The sequence below is a fragment of the Abramis brama genome (assembly GCF_963993115.1).
Source record: "Abramis brama genome assembly, chromosome: 5".
Taxonomy (NCBI): Eukaryota; Metazoa; Chordata; class Actinopteri; order Cypriniformes; family Leuciscidae; genus Abramis; species Abramis brama.
In genome coordinates, this window is record NC_139967.1 from 48519771 (window position 1) to 48538613 (window position 18843).

The 18843-nt window shown below is 39.3% G+C and overlaps 1 protein-coding gene across 2 annotated transcripts in view; it reads right to left on the reverse strand.

Moving 5' to 3' along the window:
- astn2 (astrotactin 2) overlaps positions 1 to 18843 on the reverse strand; it is a 445829-nt gene that overhangs the window by 303992 nt on the left and 122994 nt on the right. The window contains exons 1-2 of one of the 2 annotated variants that reach the window (XM_084114344.1): positions 14756 to 14860; positions 243 to 639 (exon numbers count right to left, since the gene is read on the reverse strand). In XM_084114344.1, coding sequence (XP_083970470.1) covers positions 243 to 639; positions 14756 to 14845 — 487 coding nt within the window. In that variant the 5' untranslated portion in view covers positions 14846 to 14860. Of the gene's footprint in view, positions 1 to 242; positions 640 to 14755; positions 14861 to 18843 lie in introns of those variants that run through there. The other variant, XM_084114345.1, reaches the window with a different exon arrangement.

Genomic DNA, 18843 nt, shown 5'->3' on the forward strand with positions numbered 1-18843 from the left:
AATAATAATAATAATGTCTAATGCGGTGGCTGTGATATTATATAAACCAACGTCCGTTGCCGTGATTTTTGGAATGACTTATCGTGCGAGAAAAAAGGACGTTTTAGTCGCATAACATCGGTTAATGGAAACGCCGTCATTTCGCAATTGTTTTTTATCGATATTTAGATAATAGCGCAAAACATATGCGCAAATCTGTAATGGAAACGCGGCTAGTGACACAGCAATGCTGAAGCTCTTACCTCTGTTATCCAGACTGTGTTTGTGGTTGGCCTCTCCCATCACTTTCCCCAGACTGTCGACGCTGTGTGTCCCCTGACTGCACAAATCATCTTCCAAATGTGCTTTCCCATCCAGCAGATGTCCCGGCTGCTCGTCATCCTCGCAATCGCAGTCGTCGAGGATGGGCGTCTCGCGGATGGGCATGCCGATGACGGAGGTGTGCTGGAGGGGTCTGGGCCCTCGGAAGCTGTCCCGGCTCTGAGGACCCAGGAGAACTGAAGGGATGTAGTGAATCTCATGCGTGGCCTCAGTGCTGGCACTCTTCTGAGGGGCCCGGCGACGCCGGCACCAGCGCTGACGCGTGTAGAGCACCAGCGTGAAGAGTAGGATGAGTAACAGAAGAGCAATCAGACCACCCTGTATGAGAACGAACCAGAGAGAAATGTCAGAATTCCAAATAATCATGGTCCAAAACTAGTTTCCCATCGTGAACCATCCTGGAAGTACAACTGCTCAAGACTCAATGAGGAGACACTCATTGAAAAATTAATGGGCATAGTCAGTGACTGTACTTTTCTGGTTTCTAGTAATCCAGAAGACCTTGGATAAACCATTTCCTGGTTTAGTTGTGTTTGGTTAATATTGGAGCTGAACAGGATAGTACGCTTGTCACTGGGATGTAGTAGCCTAAATGAGGTGCTCCTGAACCAACATACTTTGTCAGGGGCGCTGCAGCACCCCCTGTTTTCACAGAATTGTAAATGCAACGCATATGTTTGTTCATTAACATTTATTCATTTTTAGCATTTAGTCATTTATTTGTAATAAACACTTTAAGTGGGCTTTTTAAAAAGTGTTATTTATGTTAAATTATGTTTTTAAAACATACGCGCAGAGTGTTAAGTAATATTGTGTGTGCATCGAAAGAATTTGTCCGCAGCTGCTCCAAAAAAACCCTCAAAAAAACAGAGCTACTCCTGAGCGCAAGTGCACTGTCAGTGTTGTGTAAGGTTAGCACTAGGCAGGTTTTTTGTGTTCATTTCTATTTCCTGTCGCTGTGCAGGCTCTTTTATTGTATATGACACTGTAAACAGCCCAATAACCCTTTTCTTTAAAGGATTAATTTATGTCCCGTTGACCGGTCCATTGCATTACGAATAAAAGCAGAATCAATAAAGTCAAAAATGTGATGTGCAGTCAGGTTTGAGTGTGTTCGCTGTTTGAGTGTTCTCACTGATAGGCTTGTTGTGATTCGCGGAGTTTTGACGAGTTTTACAGTCTTGATATTGTTTCTTATTCAAAAGTGGTGACGACAGGTGTGTTGGTGCAGGATAGAGCTAAACTCTGCAGGGTGTTGGCCTTCCAGAAGCAGGATGGGGCACCCCTGTGTAAGGACCAACAAGGACAAGGGGTGTATAATTGGGCTCCTGGAGTGCTAATGTCATGCAGAGTTTAGCTTCAACCTGCCTCAACACACTTGCCTGGAGGTCTCTGGTAATCCTGAAGACCTTGATTAGCTGGTTCAGGTGTGTTTGGTTAGGATTAAAGCTAAATAAGTGGCCCTTCAGGAGCAGGACTAGTCGCTCCTGAACAAGGATGCTGATCTGTGAGAATGCCCTACTTGAACTCATTTGTAGGCTACAGAAAGTCCCAATAAACTGATCTTCTTCACACCAGCACTTACTCTAGACTGCATGTTGGCATTACCTGGTATTTATAATCTCGTTTTATCAGATGTTATGGTGATTTGACACGCAAAACTGTTTTGGAAGTTTTCATTCAGGTAAACAGGAGCTTGCATGATTAAAAAATAGTTGACCATCAAATGAACTGGCATGCTTTAAAAGGGGCTTTGCTAAGTCTCTCTTGACAATTAAGAAAGGAGCATAGAATTAAGCATGCATTTGGGTAAGCTCGAGTAATACATGATGCACGGCCACAGACTTCAAACGCTGTTCATGTTTTTAGTATCTTGTAAGGAGCCACTGAGCTTTGCTTGTTACTTCTTCAGCTTGAGTGTATGGCCTAAAGGTGCAATACACATAAAACAGCTGAAGATTAATTTCTCCATGGTTTGTCTCATTTCATGGCATGTCAGGGACATCAAAGATTCCTTCTCTCTCTCTTGAGCTGTTAGTTTGTAATACTCTTAAATCTGCAGTTGTTCTTAAAGAGAGTGGTATTGAGCTGACAGATAAAGTGAGCAGTGTAATATTTTTAATTGCCTTAAACATGAAACGTTATTTGAAAGAATGAAACCAAATTATAAACAATACTGCATTCTTCTGCTCTGCTATGCATTTTCATTAGACTTCCTCCCAAAAGCCACAGTGTGACATGGAATTGCATATGAAACGTTGCTCACAGGATGATCTTTTCTTAATAATTACAAACCAGACTCATGACTCAACAAATGCCTAACAGGTCAATCCAATGTCTAAGGCCCTAACATTGGACCATTTGGGGCTCGCCCTCGAGCCCTCTGAGCTCATTTTAAGACATTGAGATATTCTGAAATGCTAAAGGAAAGAGATGTAGGACTTGTTTCTCACAAGGATCATCTGAGAAGCCGGAGAGATCAGTAAAAGTCTGCCTTTTCTCACCATTATTTTAATTAGTGAACAAAATCAAGATATCAAGATTTTTCTTTCCCATGGGAATGTGCACAGCATTAATTCAACTATTTGAACCACGCAGCAGATCAGAGCCGAGGAAGCAAATGAGGATCCGGCACTGACCTACTCAAGATGGATATTCAGCTACTGCTCTCCAGCACATTTCATGCTAAATGTACAGATTCAATACGTTGACACAATTCACTTTAGTGCATAAAGTGACATCAATGACTAACCACACACACACACTGGTCTCGCGCCTATCGCACGTGGCATCCAGGATGAAATCTGTGCTGTGTACCTTCCGTTCCCATCTAACCTCTTTTCTTCTCCCTGCAGAATGATATAAAATGACTAGAGTGGTGTTATTAATCTCAGAATTTTAAAATTCCATCTTCATGAGGAAAAACAAACCCCTCTCAAATTACAGCTCATGCACTGCCGGCTGTCCATAAATCATAGCGCTGTAGATGGGCATTTTCAATGGGAACAATGCAGCCCCGACCAAATGTGTTCATTAATCTCCAGCAGGAGCTCAGCCACTGAAAGTAAACTTCCCTCAAAGTTAAATGCAGAAAAATGAGAGAGGCTAAGCCATTCTTTAAACTTTCAAGCACTCCTGGGAGTCTCTGTGCACACTGTCTGTTGTCTTAAGCTTGAAAACAATGGAGCCGCTTGGCAAATGTTATGAATGGAACTGTAAATGCTACATCCTGATAAAAGAGTCAAGCTGTGCAGGAAACACCTACACCTTTTTACAAGTTATGGACGAAGGAAGAGCAACTGTATTGCACAATAATGCTGACCAAATGGGACTTTTTTATGTTGTGCAATTTAAAGTGAGCTTGAGACATGTCTATAACCTCACGGTCCTACCGTGAAAAATTTCGCCATTTTGTACCATGGTAAGACGTTGCATTCTTTGTTGTATTTCGGAATACCATGTAAAACAATGGCACATGAAAATGGTATTACTATAACTGCACCATGTTACTACCACGACTTTTTTAAGGGAGATGAATGTCTTTAAACATCAGTATCAGTACATACTGAGTGATGTTTTTTTATTTTTTTATTTATTTTTTTATTCCATGCACCAGACATGTCATTACCCAGGCAAACATCTGGCCAAGAAACAAGAGGTCTCCAGACATCCAGTAATATTCTGTTTAAAAGATAACGATGAATAAACAAACTCATAATGCATGACAGACTTCTGAGACCATCTGGCATATTAGTAATAACTTTTGAAGGTGTTCCATTGCACAGATGCACAATACAGAACCAGCAGCTCAAACAATCAAATCCCCGTCTGAGGAGAACTCGGATAAAAGCAAAACATAACAGAATATGAACAGAATGTAGGCATTATAATATCAGCCTCTTAAAACGTTAATATGTACTATGTCTTCTAAAACACCATGTTAAACCTAGCCTCTGAAGTATACTCCAAAACAATATCCACCTGGTGAATAATGAAGGTGATCTATCTAGTTCTCCAAATCTAGTTCTCATTAGTTAGTAGGGACTGTTCGTTTTTATTTTATTTAAGGGGCTATTTGATTTATTTATTCAAAAACAAGGCAAGATATAGGTTACTAAATTATTTTTATCAATGTAATGTGACACACATCCATATCTCATATTTTCCTAATGTCTTGTACCGTTAAACATGTTATCACGTGGATGAAGTGTACGTGAGCCCGAAAGCCAAAAATGACGTACGCAAAAAAATGTTCAGACTTATAAAACCGTTCGTACGCCAGAACCTGCGCAGAATTCACTTTATAAATCCCAGTCAGCGGAAGATTGAGCGCACATGCGTCTCCACCCCGAAATAACCATATATGTAGCTTACAACGCCTAGTTTTACTATGCAGATCCTCATCTGCATATCATTTGCATATGATTATTCATCCACGTGATAACGTTTATCGGTACAAGACACATTACATTAATAAAAATCAAGTAGTTGCCTATCCTTGCCTTGTTTTTGAATACATAAATCAAATAGTGTAAAATACATTTCAGAGAAAGTTTTTTTCTCAATCTTTTCCACTGGCCGAATTGTATTTTTAATTGATTTATATTTTTAATGGAAACAGATAGGCCTTGGGCATTATTTGCACGAAACTATTTTCTCAGACAATCTGCTATTATCATGATAAGCAATTATCTCTGTAGTTAAAACATTAAAACACAGCATGCCAGAGGAAAAGTGCTCAAAAACATCGCATCCACAACAAATATTTCTATATTGATTGAATTTGAATATAAAAAATGTTGTAACTTCTCAGTGATGATTTCATGTTTAAGTGTTCTCCATTAATTTGAATGGCATATTTAATCTAAATGTTTATATCAGAAGTAAAACATAGTTTAAATCATTATTTTATTTATTTAAACTGTTATTTGTGTCAGTTTCACTAAATGGCCCAACGCGCTCGCTGGCGCGGACATTTAAGAAGGGATGGATATTTGCTTCAAGATAGGCTTGGGGCCTCATTTATAAAACTTTGCGTAGGATTTGCGTCAGAAGTGGCGTACGGATGAAACATAGGACGTGCGTACGCACAGAAATATTCAGATTTATAAAACCGTGCGCACGCACATCCTACGCAGTTTTCCCTTAATAAATCACAATCAATTCTAAATGTAGCGCAGCTTTTGCGGCTTCATGTCACGCCCATAGTTGCCCATAAATAGACCGTGAAATGCCCACAAGTTAATATTCATCGATTGCGAAATCATGGCAAACACAGAGAGGAGAACCAAGAAACGTAACTTCACTCACGTGCAAGCGTGAAGCGCATGATCAGCCATTGTGCATCATTACGCATTGTGATGGCATCATGGCATTTTATTACCATCCATTTGATTGCATCTGACAAGCTACAGATGTGTTATGAGGATGAATTGCATAACATGCTAATATTATTGCAGAACATATTTATATCTTTTTGCAAATATCTGTTAAATTGCATTTCTGTTGTAATCTTCGTTTGATTTTGTTTGTTTTACACTGCAGATCGATCAAACGGGTGTTTGTGTGGGCTGTTAATTGTAAGACTTGCTTTGTGAAGTCTTCATGTTATTTATGAGAGGCAGTATTGCCATTTCTTTTACACAACGATCTACAGTTTCACACACTTTCACGTGTTTCTTCCATCTGCCGACGGTGTCGCCATTTCTCATTTCACCCGTTTTTGTGCGTACGCCTGGGTCAGAGCTTGCGTGAAGGACCGCACATTTTCCCGTCAAGTTTGCTTTTTATAAATACCAATTATTGCGTAGAGAGCGGCGTACGCCGCCTTTTGTGCGTACGCAACGTTTATAAATGAGGCCCCTGGTGAGTGAAATTATATTTGTATTATCTTTCTGTATATGTTTAATTTTCTTTAGATTTTCTGTCTAAAAGTGACCAAAAAGACACTTAACTCCAGCTCACCATCTGTGTCGCCAATTCCCTTTGTCTCCAGAATGTGCGTACGCACGGCTCAAAGTTTGCTTAAAGGTGCGCACATTCTCCCGTCAAGTTTGTTTTTTATAGATCACAACCTTTGCGTGGGAACTGGCGTACGTAGGCTACGTTTCCAGCCCCGTTTTGTGCGTATGCACGCTTTATAAATGAGACCCCTGGGGTCTCATTTATAAAACTGTGCATAGGAACCTTACTAAAAGTGTACGTGCGCCCGAAAGCCAAAAATGGCGTACGCAAAAAAATGTTCAGACTTATAAAACCGTTTGTACGGCAGAACCTGCGCAGAATTCACTTTATAAATCCCAGTCAGCGGAAGATTGTGCACACATGCGTCTCCACCCCGAAATAACCATATATGGAGTTTACAACGCCTAGTTGTACTATGCAGATCCTCATCTGCATATCATTTGCATATGATTATTCATCCACGTGATAACGTTTAACGGTACAAGACACATTACATTAATAAAAATCATGTAGTTGCCCATAGTGTAAAATACAGTGTAAAATACATTTCAGAGAAAGTTTTTCTCAGTCTTTTCCACTGGCCGAATTGTATTTTTAATTGATTTATATTTTTAATGGAAACAGATAGGCCTTGGGCATTATTTGCACGAAACTATTTTCTCAGACAATCTGGTATTATCATGATAAGCAATTATCTATGTGGTTAAAACACAGCACGCCACAGGAAAAGTGTTAAAAAACATCGCATCCACAACAAATATTTCTATTGATTGAATAGGCTATAAAAAAAATAACTTCTCAGTAATGTTTTCATGTGTTTAACTCCATTAATTTGAATGGCATATTTAATCTAAATGTTTATATCAGAAGTAAAACATAGTTTAAATCATTATTTTATTTATTTAAACTGTTATTTGCGTCAGCTTCACTAAACGGTCCAACGCGCTCGCTGGCGCAGACATTTAAGAAGGGATGGATATTTGCTTCAAGTTTCTGTATATGTCTTTAGATTTTCTGTCTAAAAATGACCAAAAAGACATTTAACTCCAGCTCACCATCGGTGTCGCCAAACTGCTCCGTCTCCAAAACGTTCGTACGCATAGGTCAGAGTTTGCGTGCAGGTGCGCAAATTTTCCCTCAAGTTTGTTTTTATAAATCACAACTTGTGCGTCGGAAGTGGCGTACGCCTCTTTCAGGGCCTGTTTTGTGCGACGCAACGGTTATAAATGAGGCCCCTGGCCTGGTGCGGTCAATTTCTGCTGTGCTGCACGCGCTGAATTAAAGTGACAGCGCATGGTTCGTGTTCAAAATGAACACAGATTGACATGAAAATATAATAATCTCACCATAATTGCACATAACTAAATAAAATGTAGTAATCTCACCATAAATGTATTTAATTAAATACTACTATTTTTCACAGTCATCTTTTTACTTTAAGACCGGGGTAAAGCAAGGAAAACAACAGTTTACCTCAACAAGGCGACATAATGAACAGCACTCGTCTCATTCGCGGAGGTGGAAAAACAAGTTCTGTGTGACATGCAAGATTTATTGTATTAAAATTTAAATGCAAAAGAAAAGGCATGAGAGTCGGCTGTTTTTGTCAAATTTAAGTTTTAATTTAAAATGTTTGCGATTTTAATATATGTACATGGTAAAATATTTTACCACTTGCTTGAGCAACTTAATATATAAATCTATATAGAAGTAATGCGTTGAATAATACGTTGTTTAAATTGTGTTTAAACGTGAATACATCTATTAAAGAGTGTATAGCCTATGTGTACAAAAAAAATCGCAATGCTGGCTTTTTTTATTTATTTAATTTTTTTAAATAAAAGTTGCTGATAACTTCTGGATTTGAAATAAAAATAGTGATTATGTGTTTGTGGTACAGCCGTGGCTCAGTTACGCACTGCAAACACAGCATAATGTGAAAGCACTACACACGGAGTATGTGTGAAACGGGCGTTAACCTCTGCCTTCTCATCTTACACATCACACTCCACTGTTATGGTGGCCATTTCAGTAGATTTACTCACTAACATTGTTGTGGAAACACAATAAGCATGGAAACTATAAGATGGTATCGTGCTATAGCGCACATTCTATCAGCTGCAGTTCTGGCGCCTCAGTCCCAATACTGTAAAACTCGACGTACATTCACATCACATGTTATCGCAGCGGTAGAGTTAAACTCACAGGACACTGCACTTATTCGCAATCAAAAAGGTTCATTATTTGCTCATGCTTTAAAGCTTTGCCGAGTAAACATTTCATTGGCATTCTGTTCTGACATGATGCACTTTTTCTGAGCACGTACGCCCACAGCGCCAACCTGGATTTTTGTTGGGTCAGACCCATCTGCTAGAGATGAGAGAGCTACATGGAAAAATATGGACAAAACAAGCCACTTTGAAATTTTGCTGTTTTCATGAATACAAAAGTTGGGTGACCCTACCCCTAGACTAAAAAAAATTGGATGACCCTCCCCTCAACAAAGAATAAAAAGACATAACCCTCCCCTATTTTCCTCCAGTGGTCCATTCCATAAATACTGAACGGCCCCTTAATGAGACATTTGCCAGAGTAAAGTGCCACACAGTAGGGCATATAAAGTAAATCACACCTCCAGCAACATGGATGGCAAGTGAAAATCATCCCTGTCATCTGTTCACCAGGTGATCACAGCAGAGGAAGCCAAGCCTTTAGGACAAACTCTAGGATAAAAACAACACAACACAGACGAACCTCACCCAGAAGCACCTGCTTCTCTCTGTTCCTACCATCTGCGCCCAGGAAAAAACTCCCAGAGCTGGCAACGTCGACGTCAACATTAGAGGCACAGACTACATTTATCTCTCTGGCAAAAATCACATGAAACATACACAGACACAGGCATACAAAACACATGCCGCATAAGTAAAAGGACACATCTTTGCGAGCTCATAATATGACAAAATCGAGTGAGCTGACTATGACTACAGCCAGGAAGGTTTTTCCAAACAGCATGCAGCACGATTATATTGGCCAACTCAAAGGTAGTACTGCATAATTTGCGAATGCACTTGGACAAGCTAAAAAAACAAAACAAAACATACAACATGGCAGATAAAGCATGATAAATTTTGATTAAAAAACATCCTTATAATATCGATAAAAACTGACTCTTTAAAGCTACATGTTTAGAGTATTGCAGTGTCAGTTTAGCAAAAATGCTAATGCCAAACTCTATTGCAATCAACTGCAAGTCGAGTCAAAGGCTGTAAAACACCAAAGACAGTTCACTCATATTGCTATGAATGGGAGAAACTGCAATACACAATATGGCGTCTCTAGTAAAGCAAGTAAATAGAAGAACCAATCAGCAATTGGTAAATTCATTGCATCACTACTGAAATTTTAGATGCCCCAGCCACAGAAACCCGAGTCTCGTGCTTAGGACTGCACATAATGTGAAAGTTCATGTTGGAATTTATTGCTGATGTGCAATATGCAGTTGTTGAGATTTCGGTTGTTTTGCATGACTGAAATAGGCGTTGGGGGTGTTGCAAATCTGGCCTTGGAGCGAACTGACTTTCCTTGAAATGGACTTTGGTTTGAGTGTCCTGTGCGCTTTGCGTGAACACACTACATGTATTTGTCCGGCAGGGTTGAGGCTCCATTTTGATTGCGTTACTTGGACAGAAAGCAGCTGTCTATGTAGGTAGCTGACTAGGTTTTGGAACGGAGTTAAGGACAGAATGATACATGCAGACGTTCCAGCATCTGTTCAGTCTGGGACTCCTGGGGTGTTGGGATGTGGGTAGATGGGAAGCTCTGTTGCCCACAGGGATCTATGGGCAGCTCTGACATGCGAGCAAGCTTATTAGAGTCGGAGTGGACGCCTGTGCCGAGAGCTGCGTGCCGCCGTCTCTTCGCACAGTATGATGTTTAAGTGCCATGTGTTGTGCCAGCTGCCTCCTCCCACTTCAGTCCAAGAGCGGATCAGAGAGTCGGATACCCCGCCTGCCGTCGCTGTCTCCTTTTTTGTCTCAGTTTTCTCTCTTTTTCATTCCCTCTCAGGGGAGGGTTTTATTTGACCATAGAGGCTGTTTTTCCTTGGGCTTTGAGACACTGTCTCTTAGACTGACAGATCTGAAGAGAGAGTGAGGAGAGGAACCCCAGTGATACTCAACCCAAGCTTTGTCCAATTATGGCCTTCAAAGAGCAGAAGAAACAAAGCTCTGTACCAAAACTGGAAATGCTGAGTTGATAGGCTGCTCACAAGGTTTTGGAACAAAGCTATGTCTTTGTTCAAATTGTTTGTGAAGCCAATTTTTCGCCATGATAATGCAGCATTATTGTTCATAATCAAACAGGATATTCGTCTTTAATTTTAAAGAGGCCATATTATGTCCTTTTACAACGTTTTTGGGCTCTACTAGATTAGAATTCATGCTTGAATGATACAAAAAAAAAAAATATTATTTTCCTCATATTCTCCATTATTGCAGCTCGTCTCTTCCCAGTCTGTCAGTAACGCTCTGTTTACTTCCTGTCTCTATGAAGCCCCTCCTTCTGAAAAGCACACTGTGCTCTGATTGGTCGGCATGAGCAGTGTGTTGTGATTGGTCAAGCGTTTTGAGCGTGTTTGTGAAATGTCCCGCCCCTTACCATAACCGCGTGTTTTTTCACACTAAAGCAACCCTTTTTTGCTTTGAGTTTAAAATATTTAAATAAGGGATAAGATATTTATGACGTGTTCGTTCCTGGAAGAAAACTTGACTACAGTTGAGGCGTTTAAGGGAGTTCAGAAAAAGTTCATAATGATATAAAGAATAACTCCTTTTCATTTAGCCAAAGAAAATTGAATATTAATCTTCCACCGTGTCACCGTGGCCTTTAATACTGACTCAGGCTGTGTGTCCACCCCCTCCCAACACACACAGAGCACAATATGTCCAGTCGATCTGTCCACCCTCCCTCTCTCTATCTCTCTATCTCTCTATCTCTCTATCTCTCTGTCTGCTCCTCGGCTCTGACGTTGCACATGGGGAAGATTTGTCCTGCAATTTGTCCGTCCCTTGGACTTACGGCGGGGTATTACTGAAGAGTTAGTGAGAGTCGCACACCACCCCAGAGACACGGACATCATTCCAACAGATGTGACCTCATTACACACACCGGACAATAGGGAGGGAGAGTGAGCGTTAAAGGCTCAAGCTCACTACTACAGAATCAAGTTCATAGTTTTCACAGTCATTTATTCCCATTATCCTTAATGTAATCAAGTTTACGGTAACAATAAACTTGAAAAAAGAAGCATCACACTGGGATACATGGAGATGCTCTGCGGTAATGAAGAGTCATGAGTCACATGTCACAGAGATTTCCGGGTATTGGATATTCCAAATTACAAATTGGGGTCTAGATATTTCCTGGATGCACTACGATGATGTCACATTTCTGTGTATCATTTAAAGAGGTATTCAGTTGTTCTCTAGCTAGTGTTAGCATCGCTTTTCTTTGTGTACTTCAAGTACCTATACCACAGAGGTGTTAAAGGATTAGTTCAGTTTCAAAGAAATGTTTGCTGATAATTTACTCACCCCGATGTCATCCAAGATATTCATGTCTTTCTTTCTTCAGTTGAAAAGAAATTGAGGTTTTTGAGGGAAACATTCCAGGATTAGTTCTGGACTTCAATGGCAACCAACTATACCAATGTTCAAAGAGGGTTCAAATGTCCGTCTCAATGCAGCTTCAAAGTCTCGACACGATCCCAATTGAGAAATATGGCTCTTATCTAGTGAAACGATCAGCCATTAAAAATAAATAAATAAAAAATAATATATATATATATCATCACATTGGAAAGGTCACGCGTCACGTCATTTATATAAGTTATTTGTCTGTGTACTCCGGTTCAAAAAGGTAGGGAAGGGTGAAAAATTTCATCTCATTTTCTCCTCCAACTTCAAAATCGTCCGACATCTTTGTTTTAATTTATTATTATTTATTTTATTTTTTTCCGTGACCTTTCCAACGTGATGACGTAATACGTGGCGCATCTCAGAGATGGTACAAGATGGGCATTTGTTAAAAAGTATACAGTATATATATTTTTTTTTTAATTTTTTTTTTTTTTTTTTTTTTAGAAAATGGCCGATCGTTTCGCTAGATAAGACCCTTATTTCTCCACTGGGATCGTGTCGAGACTTTGAAGCTACATTGAGACGGACATTTGGACCTTTTTTGAACATTGGTATAGTTGGTTGTCACTGAAGTCCATTCTGTGTAGAAAAATCCTGGAATGTTTCCCTCAGAAACCTTAATTTCTTTTCGACTGAAGAAAGAAAGACATGGATATCTTTGATGACATCGGGGTGAGTAAATTATCAGCATTTTTTTTTTTTTGAAAGTCAACTAATCCTTTAAATGCTGCACGGCTGTCTATCAACGTGGATCAGCATGATTGTCAATGTAAATGACACTGACACTAGTGGAGGGAATGTGGTTGATTATTGGTCATCGATAATTTATCTCTCACCTAATAACCCGCCGTCTCAGTTATTTATGAGAGCTTAAAAATTAAATCAGCTCTTACTCACTCTCCAAAAACTTCACCTGATGGTAAGCATCAATTTATTTTTGACTGGAAGCACAACTGAATCTCAATTTGTCATGCCAGATGACACTGCAGACATAAGAACAGAGCGCCTTTTAATATTCATGGAAATCGGAAACAAACGGGCCGGTGTTACGGTAATGGCTGCCATTTGGAAAACAGAGCTCTCTTTCTGTGATGCTGTTTTTCTCTGTCTTTAATGATGTCCCATGATGCACCCTGTTTGCATGGTAACCAAATATAATTGCCTGATAATCATGCATCACTGCATGCTCATTACAGTGGTAAATTAGCACTGGTGGGTGAAGTCGCTCACACCTTGTGGCACATTTCTTTAAATAAGCTCTTGTAAGAGAGAGAAATAGTCAACAGTTGCGGGAGTAAAGACTTGCTGAGCTCTGCCCTTCTCGCTGACATTTTGAGATGGACTGTAATTACTGTGCCGGGCCTGTTATGAGTGGCAATAACGAAAGAGGTCAATCCGGCACTGAATTGTTTAGTCAGGCATCCCACGGCAAAAAGTAGATAATGTTGGGATTATTATGGCATCAAAAAGCCTTAACAGTAACCTAAAATTATAGTGTGTTCTTCATTTGGTGAATGACAACCCATGACTGACACAACACACTTCTTACATCCTCACAGATTTCCCTTCTTTTCAACAGCAGATTTCTCTGCTAGTAACAATGGCAGAGGCAAATGCTTCCTTTTTTTACTTTAAATGTCTGCCAGTGCTTCTGGCTAAACATTCACTGTATAGAAACATGGCAGCCTGGGGGAAAAAAAAATATCTAAGCAATTCCCAAGAAGTCAGTGAGTTGTGCTCTCATCTGAAGGCTACAACATTCGCCAAAGTCCTCATCTCACAAAACTCTGCCAGGCTCAGACATCCAACAGCTGTTGGACGTCCCATGAAAAAAAAAAAAAAAAAGTTCTGTCACAAATGCTTCGTCAGTCTCACAGGAGCCACAGAGAGGAAAGTATACTAAAGGATTATCGCTAAACCTAAGTTCAAGTTTGCAGTTCCTTCTACAATAAGAATGTGAAAGTATAAGCTAGTGAGGGTTCAACAAGGACACAACCAAGAGTCTCAAGCCAAGTCCGACCTTCTTTTTGAAAATTACAGTCCTCCCATCTTGACAAGAACTTGACGGCAAAACTCCCAAAACCTACTTCTGCAAACAATTAACTGCAGTTTCCAGCTGAAATCAGTAAAACACCAACAACTTTTATTCCTTTTCTCAGTAATTATAACTGGGAGCTTGTTTCCGCCACAGAATAAAACAATTTAAAAGATAATTGAAACTTTTTATCTCAGAATTGAGAGATATAAAGTAAGAATTGCAAGATATAAACTTGCAATTGCGTGTTATAAACTCGCAATTCTGACTTTTTTTCTCCGCAATTGCGACTTTATATCTCACAATTCTGACTTTATAACACGCAATTGTGACTTTGTATAATGCAATGCTGACTTTATATCTCCTAATTGCGTGTTATAAAGTCAGAATTGCGAAATATATACATGCAATTTTGAGAAAAAGTCAGAATTTCAAGTTTATATCACACAATTCTGACTTCATAACGCACAACTGCAACTTTATTTCACGCAATTCTGAGATATAAACTCGCAATTGTGAGATAAAAAGTCGCAATTACCTTTTTTTATTTTTCATTCTGTGGCGGAAACAAGATTCCATAGATTATTGATGAATAAAGACTTATTTTTTGCACGGTTCCCTGAACAATATGTCATGATCTCAAAACACTTTAACCATAGTGCATGACTTGGAAACTAATACAATTTGCATCAGATAAGCAGCTTTTCTGCTGTAGTAAACTTGCTCTGAAACTCACCTGATACAGCACTGCACTCGTGATGTGAAGTACGAGTCCCAAGTCACGAAAAAAGAACACAAAGACTAGTAGAACCAGCTGAAATGGCATGGTTCCTCCATCAAATGTGTTGCTTTTTTATGTGCACATTTGCTTTCTTTTGTAAGTAATATTTCTGTTCAAAATACTTTTCTGGCATTGCCAGGAATATTTCCCTTTTCTGTTTAACATCACCCCCTCTTCCAATGCTTGAGTGAATGTTACGGAGGCCTGGAAAGCCCACCCACTCCGATGGAGAGACGCTCTGATAAAGCGGGGCTAATGGCTCTGAATTGGCTCTGGCGTCTAGAGATTCCCGGCAGCTAAGAGCTTTAAGAGTGCACAGATGTTGTCAGTTGACACCACAGTCATTAATGCACATTGGTCCTCGTGTCTGCCGTCATTAGAGTTTTAGGGGGAAAAAGAGTCTCCCACATAATCTGCACAGCATCTCGAAGCCTTTAAGTCACCCAATTTGAATGAATCAATAAGGCAACAGGAAACAATTTGGATGGGGCTTTATACTGTAGGGTCTTGAATGCAAAGCAACAATGGGAGTTGAAAACCACTGAGGGGAGCATTAGGGTTAATTAGATATGGAACTTATTTTGGCTAATCTTTTGGAGTCAGAGTTATATAAAGGGGATTATGGGAGAGAACTTGTCTAGCAGGTAAAGCAAAGTAATTAAGACGTGAGACAATCTACAAAAAAGCCATTAGCGGGATGCTATGAATATCTGCAGAGCTCGTCAGAATCCTCGGAGAGCGAGGAGGTGCAACTGTGTTAATGAGCAGATATAATGCTGAATTTCCTTAACGGGATTGAAGGTTAGAAACACTCTTCTTAATTTGGCATCTGCCAATTACATACAAGGCAACTATTACATTTTACTTGGTTCTTTGGGAAATGGCACCTTTTGAAGTGTCACACAAAGCCAGACGTTGACTCGCGGCATGAAGTCTGGCCCGCATTACATCATATTCTAGCAGAGAACCGCGGAATGGATGTCTAGTTTACTTGCTACTTAATGTCTCAAAACACAATCTCCGAAGATCTGAAGCCACAATCCTGGCAAACCCATTGTTTAGTTCTTCCTCTCAAGTGCTTTTAAATGCATTTCCCCAGTGGACTGATAAAAAGCCTGTTCAGCCAGACTCTGAGAAATTGCATTGCAGTCGGGCAATCTGACTGGAGCTTATTCTCACAAGTCATTACCAGTTTTGTGTGCAATATGCATCAGACAGTAAACAGGCTGTTAGTGTCAATGGCAGAGTGTTTGTCTGTCAATCTGTCAATCAATCAATCAATCAATCAATCAATCAATCAATCTATCTATCTATCTGTCCGTCCGTCCGTCCATTCATCCATCCATCCATCCATCCATCCATCCATCCATCTATCTATCATCTATCTATCTATCTCTGTCCGTCCGTCCGTCCGTCCGTCCATCTAGTCTGGACAATTCACACAGTGTATATGCTTTCCTTTGGGGTGAATGAAGCCTGGTTTTGTGTCAACCTCCATAGCATATGCACAGACTACAAAACGTTATCTACAGCATTATAGTGCTTGAGACAGGACTGAGACCTGTCTTAGACAAGACTTGTAGGACTCATCTGGTCAAGTACTACAACACTGCAAACAACTGTCAACCATACTATGAACTGGAAAAAAATAAACACATAAATACTGCACAAGCCATCTATCACAACACTTGTTCCACTGAGGAGAATATATTAGAAGCTATGTGCTTCAGACATTATTGTTCGGAGAGAGACAGATGCCCTCTTGACATTCTCTTCTGAGTCTTAAACAGTGCAACACACACAAACTTTGCCAATAAGGAACATCTGTGATAAACCACAAAATCAAAGCATCTGAGTGTATTCTCCAGAGTGACACACAATGGCCTCGTGCATCAATCTCCCGTCGGAGAGCCGGATCGAGTCTCCAACCCTCCCACCAACATTCCTGTCCACATGATCAATGTGGCTGGCGTTCATTTTTGTCACATTTTAATCTGTGGCGGAGCACGGGGACAGGATTGCCTGTGTGCTGCCTATGAAAATAAATTATAGAAGCCAGACAACAAGAGGAGGGGCGATTAATGCTTTACTACGGGCTCAAACATGGCTGGGCAAAAAATAATATCATTAATGTGTTGATGTGAGCATTAAAATATGTTCAGACAAAGGTAAGCTAAACCTGACAAATCCTTACTTTGAGGATGCCTTCAAAAGGTTTAAAAAAAAATATAAGGTACATACTTTTTTAATCTTAGAACTGAAATTGATCCATGTAAAACATACAGATACAGTGCATATGACTCATCCCTTTCTGGTAATCTTGCACATATCATGCAAAAGTTGAACATAACACAGACAAGGCTAGTAGGTAAGGTAAGTAGGCTACTGTAATTTTCCCACACCAAATACACATATATTAGACCTGCACTGTTAATCGTTAAGAGATCTTAATCTGGATTCAAACACCCACGTGATCTTATTACTTAATTACAACGATTCGGCTCTCTCTATTAAACCTTTGACAAGTATAATCACAGCAAAACATTCAAATAGGTATGAAACAGCTTCACAAACAGTGTTTTCAACCACACAATGTCATGTTATCACATGATTATCACAGAAGTACTCAAAAAGTTTATAGTTCAGATGTTCAAACACTGATGTCTATGATCAAAATAGACACAAAATAGACAAAATACACCAGTAGATGGCGACAAGTGACTGTTAAAAAATGTATTTGCCATTGAATCATTCATTCAAGAGACTCATTCAAAAACACAGATTAATCCAGTAATGAAACAAGCGAAGACTTTATGAGTGAGTCATTGAATCATTCACTCAAACTGATTTTTAAAAAAATAATTCAAATTAATTCAATTATTTTAAATAGATTGCAACTATTAACATTTTGTCAGAACATCTAGTAAATTACATGTTATTTTGTTTGGTTGTCTATTCAGAATCGTGGGAGAATCGTGATATCTGTTTCTTTTTTAAAGTGTGTATTTTATGTTTATGGTTTCTTTTGTTTCTTATATATATATATATATGATATTGCATTATTACCACTGCCTTCAACAGAGCTTAACCTGTACTGAGTATTCATTTATTAAGGGATACGGATTGACCAACACTAGTAAAAAGTGCTTATGTTTAATGTCTTCAATGACACTTTTAGCCTTTATTTATGTCAAACAAAATTAACATTGGCTTCGGGATTCAGAGCTGTTCCTCCTGCCACTTTCAGGCCATCTGTGCTTCATAAAATCTCTCAAAGTAAAAAGGGCAGCAATATTCCTAACTAACCTTCCATCATCCAATAATCTTCTTTCCCCTGCAGCCCCGTCTCCCAGTTCCCTGAACTCCTGGTCTCCATCGGTAACCATTGCCATGGTAACCATGCAGACGGTGGAAAGGTAAGTGGAAGTCGAGCCGCAGGCTTTGGCAGTCGTAAATACACGAGACTTGGCCAAGAAAAAAATATGACTGCAGTGTCACAAATGTATGACAGGTAAAAACATGGATCTTTGTTTTTTTTTTCTAAATCACTGTCAAATGCATTTAAAAGCTAGCAGGTTTAATTTAAAGGAAAGCGGATTGCACTGACTGCCTCGGATTCCGGAGTCTTATTCTGTTTTTGACAAGAAAAATACACATATTTAATTTGCTCATGATTCATCCATCAAGTGCTGCACAGTCAAATATTGGCAGAAAAGAGCCATTTATTGTGTGCCAGTCATGGATGGTGATCATAGATGATGACATGAGATGGCAGGTCTGCTTTATGCAAAGCATGATGGGCAGAGAGAAACAAAGCCCAACGGACAGGGTGGCAAGATAAATGAAGAACTAATTAAACTGAATGAATGAATGAATGAATGAATGAATGAATTGATGAAGTTAGGCATCATTTTTTTTTTTTTTTTTAATAAGTCTCTTCTGCTCACCAAGGTTGCATTTTAATTAAACATATAGTAAAACAGTTAAATATGTAGCTGTTTTATTTTGTTTTATTATTATTATTATTTTTTTATGAGAGTATA